Genomic DNA, 8,373 nt, shown 5'->3' with positions numbered 1-8,373 from the left:
ATATCTAGTTTACAATTTAGTCTTAGAAATCAATTTCCGACTTATAACGAAATGTGTAGACTTTTTTGAGTTAACGTATATAAAATTCAACATTTTTAGGAACTCTTTCTTTTTGTGTTGGATTTGTCTTTCTATTTGATTCTAGATAAATGAAATTTTTTAGGATTTGGATTAGTTCTGCATGGTCTTTCATCCTTCTTCTATTGTGAAATTTGACTTCCTTCATATTTTCTTGAATCAACGTACATAGATATGCAATTTTTACTAGACGTATTTCCTTAGAACATATTTTTTGTAATTACAATACATTTTCAAACTTTTTCTATTAAAGATGAGTTTATCTAGTTTACAATTTAGTCTCAGAAATCAATTTCCGACTTATAACGAAATGTGTAAACTTTTTCGAGTTATCGTATATAAAATTCAACATTTTTATGAACTCTTTCTTTTTTGTTGGATTTGTCTTTCTATTTGATTCAAGATAGATAAAATTTGTTAGGATTTGGATTAGTTCTGCATGGTCTTTCTATTGTGAAATTTGACTTCCTTCATATTTTCTTGAATCAACGTAAATAGAATTGCAATTTTTACTAGATGTATTGCCTTAGAACATATTGATTGTAATTACAATACATTTTTCAAACTTTTTATGTTAAAGATGAGTCTATCTAGTTTATAATTTAGTCTCAGAAATCAATTTCCGACTTATAACGAAGTGTGTAGACTTTTTTGAGTTAACGTATATTAAATTCAACATTTTTATGAAATCTTTCTTTTTGTGTTGGATTTGTCTTTCTATTTGATTCAATATAGATGAAATTTGTTAGGATTTGGATTAGTTCTGCATGGTCTTTCATCCTTCTTCTATTGTGAACTTTGACTTCCTTCATATTTTCTTGAATCAACGTACATAGAAATGCAATTTTTACTAGACGTATTGCCTTAGAACATATTATTTGTAATTACAATACATTTTCAAACTTTTTCTATTAAAGATGAGTTTATCTAGTTTACAATTTAGTCTCAGAAATCAATTTCCGACTTATAACGAAATGAGTAAACTTTTTTGAGTTATCGTATATAAAATTCAACATTTTTATGAACTCTTTCTTTTTGTGTTGGATTTGTCTTTCTATTTGATTCAAGATAGATGAAATTTGTTAGGATTTGGATTAGTTCTGCATGGTCTTTCATCCTTCTTCTATTGTGAAATTTGACTTCCTTCATATTTTCTTGAATCAACGTAAATAGAATTGCAATTTTTACTAGATGTATTGCCTTAGAACATATTGATTGTAATTACAATACATTTTTCAAACTTTTTATGTTAAAGATGAGTCTATCTAGTTTACAATTTAGTCTCAGAAATCAATTTCCGACTTATAACGAAATGTGTAAACTTTTTTGAGTTAACGTATATAAAATTCAACATTTTTAGGAACTCTTTCTTTTTGTGTTGGATTTGTCTTTCTATTTGATTCTAGATAAATGAAATTTTTTAGGATTTGGATTAGTTCTGCATGGTCTTTCATCCTTCTTCTATTGTGAAATTTGACTTCCTTCATATTTTCTTGAATCAACGTACATAGATATGCAATTTTTACTAGACGTATTTCCTTAGAACATATTTTTTGTAATTACAATACATTTTCAAACTTTTTCTATTAAAGATGAGTTTATCTAGTTTACAATTTAGTCTCAGAAATCAATTTCCGACTTATAACGAAATGTGTAAACTTTTTCGAGTTATCGTATATAAAATTCAACATTTTTATGAACTCTTTCTTTTTGTGTTGGATTTGTCTTTCTATTTGATTCAAGATAGATGAAATTTGTTAGGATTTGGATTAGTTCTGCATGGTCTTTCTATTGTGAAATTTGACTTCCTTCATATTTTCTTGAATCAACGTAAATAGAATTGCAATTTTTACTAGATGTATTGCCTTAGAACATATTGATTGTAATTACAATACATTTTTCAAACTTTTTATGTTAAAGATGAGTCTATCTAGTTTACAATTTAGTCTCAGAAATCAATTTCCGACTTATAACGAAATGAGTAAACTTTTTTGAGTTATCGTATATAAAATTCAACATTTTTATGAACTCTTTCTTTTTGTGTTGGATTTGTCTTTCTATTTGATTCAAGATAGATGAAATTTGTTAGGATTTGGATTAGTTCTGCATGGTCTTTCATCCTTCTTCTATTGTGAAATTTGACTTGCTTCATATTTTTTTGAATCAACGTACATAGAAATGCAATTTTTACTAGACGTATTGCCTTAGAACATATTGATTTTAATTACAATACATTTTTCAAACTTTTTCTGTTAAAGATGAGTCTATCTAGTTTACAATTTAGTCTCAGAAATCAATTTCCGACATATAACGAAATGTGTAGACTTTTTTGAGTTAACGTATATAAAATTCAACATTTTTATGAACTCTTTATTTTTTTGTTGGCTTTGTCCTTCTATTTGATTCAAGATAGATGAAATTTGTTAGGATTCGGATTAGTTCTGCATGGTCTTTCATCCTTCTTCTATTGTGAAATTTGACTTGCTTCATATTTTCTTGAATCAACGTACATAGAAATTTAATTTTTCCTAGACGTATTGCCTTAGAACATATTAATTGTAATTACAATACATTTTTCAAACTTTTTCTGTTAAAGATGAGTCTATCCAGTTTACAATTTAGTCTCAGAAATCAATTTCCGACTTATAACGAAATGTGTAGACTTTTTTGAGTTAACGTATATAAAATTCAACATTTTTATGAACTCTTTATTTTTTTTGTTGGCTTTGTCCTTCTATTTGATTCAAGATAGATGAAATTTGTTAGGATTCGGATTAGTTCTGATGGTCTTTCATCCTTCTTCTATTGTGAAATTTGACTTGCTTCATATTTTCTTGAATCAACGTAAATAGAATTGCAATTTTTACTAGATGTATTGCCTTAGAACATATTGATTGTAATTACAATACATTTTTCAAACTTTTTCTGTTAAAGATGAGTCTATCTAGTTTACAATTTAGTCTCAGAAATCAATTTCCGACTTATAACGAAATGTGTAGACTTTTTTGAGTTAACGTATATAAAATTCAACATTTTTATGAACTCTTTCTTTTTGTGTTGGCTTTGTCTTTCTATTTGATCAAGAAAGATGAAATTTGTTAGGATTTGGATTAGTTCTGCATGGTCTTTCATCCTTCTTCTATTGTGAAATTTGACTTCCTTCATATTTTCTTGAATCAACGTAAATAAAATTGCAATTTTTACTAGATGTATTGCCTTTGAACATATTGATTGTAATTACAATACATTTTTCAAACTTTTTATGTTAAAGATGAGTCTATCTAGTTTACAATTTAGTCTCAGAAATCAATGTCCGACTTATAACGAAATGTGTAAACTTTTTTGAGTTATCGTATATAAAATTCAACATTTTTATGAACTCTTTCTTTTTGTGTTGGCTTTGTCTTTCTATTTGATTCAAGATAGATGTAATTTGTTAGGATTTGGATTAGTTCTGCATGGTCTTTCTATTGTGAAATTTGACTTCCTTCATATTTTCTTGAATCAACGTACATAGAAATGCAATTTTTACTAGACGTATTGCCTTAGAACATATTGATTGTAATTACAATACATTTTTCAAACTTTTTCTGTTAAAGATGAGTTTATCTAGTTTACAATTTAGTCTCAGAAATCAATTTCCGACTTATAACGAAGTGTGTAGACTTTTTTGATTTAACGTATATTAAATTCAACATTTTTATGAACTCTTTCTTTTTGTGTTGGATTTGTCTTACTATTTGATTCAAGATAGATGAAATTTGTTAGGATTTGGATTAGTTCTGCATGGTCTTTCATCCTTCTTCTATTGTGAAATTCGACTTCCTTCATATTTTCTTGAATCAACGTACATAGAAATGCAATTTTTACTAGACGTATTGCCTTAGAACGTATTAATTGTAATTACAATACATTTTTCAAACTTTTTCTGTTAAAGATGAGTCTATCTAGTTTACAATTTAGTCTCAGAAATCAATTTCCGACTTATAACGAAATGTGTAGACTTTTTTGAGTTAACGTATATAAAATTTTTAGATTTGTCTTTCTATTTGTGTTGGCTTTGTCTTTCTATTTGATTCAAGATAGATGAAATTTGTTAGGATTTGGATTAGTTCTGCATGGTCTTTCATCCTTCTTCTATTGTGAAATTTGACTTGCTTCATATTTGCTTGAATCAACGTACATAGAAATGCAATTTTTACTAGACGTATTGCCTTAGAACATATTTATTGTAATTACAATACATTTTTCAAACTTTTTCTATTAAAGATGAGTCTATCTAGTTTACAATTTAGTCTCATAAATCAATTTCCGACTTATAACGAAATGTGTAAACTTTTTTGAGTTATCGTATATAAAATTCAACATTTTTATGAACTCTTTCTTTTTGTGTTGGCTTTATCTTTCTATTTGATTCAAGATAGATGAAATTTGTTAGGATTTGGATCAGTTCTGCATGGTCTTTCTATTGTGAAATTTGACTTCCTTCATATTTTCTTGAATCAACGTACATAGAAATGCAATTTTTACTAGACGTATTGCCTTAGAACGTATTAATTACAATTACAATACATTTTTCAAACTTTTTCTGTTAAAGATGATTCTATCTAGTTTACAATTTAGTCTCAGAAATCAATTTCCGACTTATAACGAAATGTGTAGACTTTTTTGAGTTAACATATATAAAATTTTTAGATTTGTCTTTCTATTTGTGTTGGCTTTGTCTTTCTATTTGATTCAAGATAGATGAAATCTGTTAGGATTTGGATTAGTTCTGCATGGTCTTTCATCCTTCTTCTATTGTGAAATTTGACTTGCTTCATTTATTTATTTTTTTGATAAGTCAAAAATTATATTGCAAGAAATGATATTTACAAGATAGTTTAGGAGAAAATAGGTCATAGAAACCCCAAAAACTCAAACAAACTATTTAAAACGATAATAAATTACATTTGGAAACTCAATTGAACTTAAGAAATCTGGTCTTCCCTCAAAGTGAATACCTACTCCTTCTTCTAACAACTAACCACGCTTAGCCATTCCATCCGCAGCAAAATTCGCTTCACGAAAAGTGTGTTCAAACTGAATAGCACCATATAAACCCTTAGCATTCAGCCATCTTTGTGTAGCAAACCAAGGAACATTATCCTCCTCCAAAGCCTTCAGCACCGCAGAAGAGTCTGATCTAATCAACAAACGATCATAACCCCATTGAATTGCCCATTCAAGACCAACAATAATACCATATAACTCAGCCATATAGTTAGTCGCAATTCCTAAGCCAATACACATTGCCCCTACCACTTCCGAACTCGCATTTCTAGCCACAACACCAGCCCCTGCCACTCCCGGGTTTCCTCTTGAGGCACCATCAGTACACAACAGCAATTCATTGTTATTAGGAGGCGTCCAATAACACTCCTTTGGATCTGAAATCTTCACTTTCCTATGCTTAACACGAAAGAAATCCAAAATTCTCAAATCTGCTACCGTATTGAACATAAAACTCTTCATTCTAACTGAGTATTCATGCATCAAATTGAACACTCGTTTTTGGAAAAAGGACCAGCAAGGAACTTTCTTCTCATATACCTTCTTATTTCTAGTGAACCAAAGTTCAGATCGCACAGCCAAATTTGCTACCAGCCACAAATCCCTAACAATGCCACTTTGAAGCCTAGCTCCATTGTAAGACGTGATCAAATCATAATAAGGTTTTATATTGAAAATACCTGCTATCCAGTTCCAAGCTTTTTGCGCAAAACTACAGCTCCAGAGGACGTGCTGAAGTGTCTCCTCTTCAATTTGACAAACGCTGCACCTAGAAGCCAATTGAATCTTAAACCTGCTGCGAACTTTATCAAGAGTTGCACACGCTCCCCGAACAAACTTCCAATTCTGAGCCGCCAAAGAAGGATGCACAACTTTCCTCCACAATAGCGAAGCTTCTTTCATAGTAGGGAACTTATTTCTAATCAATTCTCTAGCTGACTTAACTGAAAACACACCCTTCATATCAGGCATCCAAATCCTCTTGTCCCTCCCACTACAAAGCGTTGGCAAATTCTCCATAACCATACCAGCACTTACAAGATCTTGCAGGTGAGCTCCTTGCAACAGCCAATTTCCATGTGAAATAATATCACAAACCCGACCTGATCTGTCCAAGTCTGAACGATTAAGAACACTTGCCAAAGTCTCACTTCCATACAACACATCATAGAAAAGAGACGTATTCCTACCATCTCCAATGATGCATTTTGTATTATTCACAACTTCCTTATGAACCCAACGAATTCCAGGAAGAATAGAAGATTTTACACCAGCCATCTTGAGACGCCCATCCCTGCAAGTGAATTTAGACTCCAAAAAACGAGCCCACTTCTTAGAAGAAGATTTAATAGACCACCAAAGCTTCATAAGCAAAGCCTTGTTCATAGTTTTTAAACTAGTGATTCCAAGACCACCCTCCTCCACAGGACTGCACAGTTTATCAAAACCAACCACAAAAGCTCTAGAAAGATTTGAATCACCCGACCAAAGGAAATTACGGATCACACGCTCACTTTGCTGAATGAATTTCACCGGCCACTTATACACAGACATATTATGAATGGAATAACTCGAAAGAACATTTTTAACTAGAACAACTCTGTCTTGAAAAGAAAGCATCTTACCTTTCAGAACCGAAAGTTGCTCTTTAAGCTTATCCACCACATTGCTAATATGATGATATCTCACCGCACCAGGCATAACTTTCACCCCCAAATAACGATCAGGAAAATGCGTAACTTCCATCCCTAGAAAAGCAGCAATGGTATGACGTCTACTCAAAGAGCCACCACCAAAGTAAATTTTGCTCTTCTCTCTACAAACACGCTGACCTGAAGCTTGCTGATAAGAATCTAGCAACTTCACCAAACTTCTCAAGCTCTTCATATTTCCCTTGCAAAAAATCATAATATCATCAGCAAAGAATAAATGAGTTGGAGCAATACCATTACGCCTAACCAGGTGAAACATATCCTTGTTTTGAAATAGTTTTGTGATGTTTCTACTAAGAACATCCTCAATCAAAACAAAAATAAGAGGCGAAAGAGGATCCCCCTGACGCAACCCTCTATTAATTTTGAAAAAACCTTCCGGGCTACCATTGAGAAGAATAGATATGCGCGCTGACTCCAGAATTTTCTGAATCCACAAACACCAATCCTCAGAAAAACCATATCTTCTAAACACCTCCATAATGAAATACCAATTAACAATATCAAAAGCTTGAGAAATATCAAGCTTCAGGCCCAAATTACCATCCTTCCTTTTGATGTGCAGCTCATTCACCATCTCAGAAGCCAAACTAATATTCTCATGAATATTCCTACCTTTCATAAAAGCCACCTGCTCCTCTGACACTAACTTATCCAACACCCGACCAAGCCTAGTAGCCAGAATTTTAGTGAAAATCTTGAAGAAGAAATTGCTTAGACCGATAGGTCTATATTTCCTCAAGCTATCCGCACCTCTAACCTTAACAATCAAAATAATTAGGCTAGAATTCGAACCCTTCGGAATTGACTTAGAAGTCCAAGCATAAACAATAGCCGAATGAAGATCTTGCTGAATTATATCCCAACAATGTCTATAAAAACACCCTGAGAAACCATCCGGACCCGGAGCACTATCCGCACCTAAATAAAAAACTGCTGATTTAATTTCATCCAAAGAAGGAATGGCATCCAACATCTGCCTTTCAGTCAAAGAAATGGACTCATGCTCATAATCAAAGAGATTATCCTCAATAGGAAGCTCCACACCATTGAACTTCGACTCATAATAAGAAACCACATGGTCACGAAGCTGAATAGGCTCTGAGATAGTCACACCGTCTTCAGTAACCAACTCCGAGATTGTATTTGCGCTCCTTCGAATGTTTATATTGCTGTGAAAAAAAGAAGTGTTACTAGAACCCTCCAAAATCCACCTATTACGAGCCTTTTGTTTCAACATAGTAAGATGTTGCATACGAACATCTTGAACCGCCACCAGAGAATCCTTCATAATGTTCAATTTAGAAGTATTAAAAGGATCCTCATCAGAATTCCTACAAGCCACTTCAAACTTAAGTTGAGCTTGTTTCAGCCTAGCATTAACATTTCCAAAGACCGTTTGATTCCACAATTTGATTGCCTCCTTCAACCTTTTCAATTTATAAGGAAAAATAAAATCCAAATTACCATAAACCGGAGACTTCCAAGAATCTTCCACCATTCTCAAGAAATCAGGATGAGAAAACCACAT

General features: G+C 32.0%; 1 protein-coding gene across 1 annotated transcript; it reads right to left on the bottom strand.

Annotated features, from left to right (window-relative positions):
- Positions 1-5,100: 5,100 nt before the first annotated feature.
- Positions 5,101-8,373, bottom strand: LOC113330957. The gene is made up of 5 exons (XM_026577751.1): positions 7,474-8,373; positions 6,756-7,023; positions 6,645-6,669; positions 5,314-6,559; positions 5,101-5,160 (listed from the first exon to the last, which is right to left on the bottom strand). The coding sequence occupies exons 1-5, from the start codon at positions 8,371-8,373 to the stop codon at positions 5,101-5,103; spliced, it is 2,499 nt and encodes an 832-aa protein (XP_026433536.1).

Source organism: Papaver somniferum, unplaced genomic scaffold, assembly GCF_003573695.1.
Source record: "Papaver somniferum cultivar HN1 unplaced genomic scaffold, ASM357369v1 unplaced-scaffold_120, whole genome shotgun sequence".
Taxonomy (NCBI): Eukaryota; Viridiplantae; Streptophyta; class Magnoliopsida; order Ranunculales; family Papaveraceae; genus Papaver; species Papaver somniferum.
Note: the sequence above shows the minus strand (reverse complement) of the source record. Positions and strands in the feature narration are given on the sequence as shown.

Excerpts from the sequence above, each read along its gene's own strand:
- LOC113330957 (XM_026577751.1), bottom strand. The coding sequence starts at position 8,373 with ATGTGGTTTTCTCATCCTGATTTCTTGAGAATGGTGGAAGATTCTTGG. Across the intron at positions 6,670-6,755 it reads GCAACTTTCGGTTCTGAAAG|TGGCCGGTGAAATTCATTCA; the intron begins GTAAGATGCTTT and ends TCTGTGTATAAG. Across the intron at positions 6,560-6,644 it reads GGTGAAATTCATTCAGCAAA|TCCTGTGGAGGAGGGTGGTC; the intron begins GTGAGCGTGTGA and ends TAAACTGTGCAG.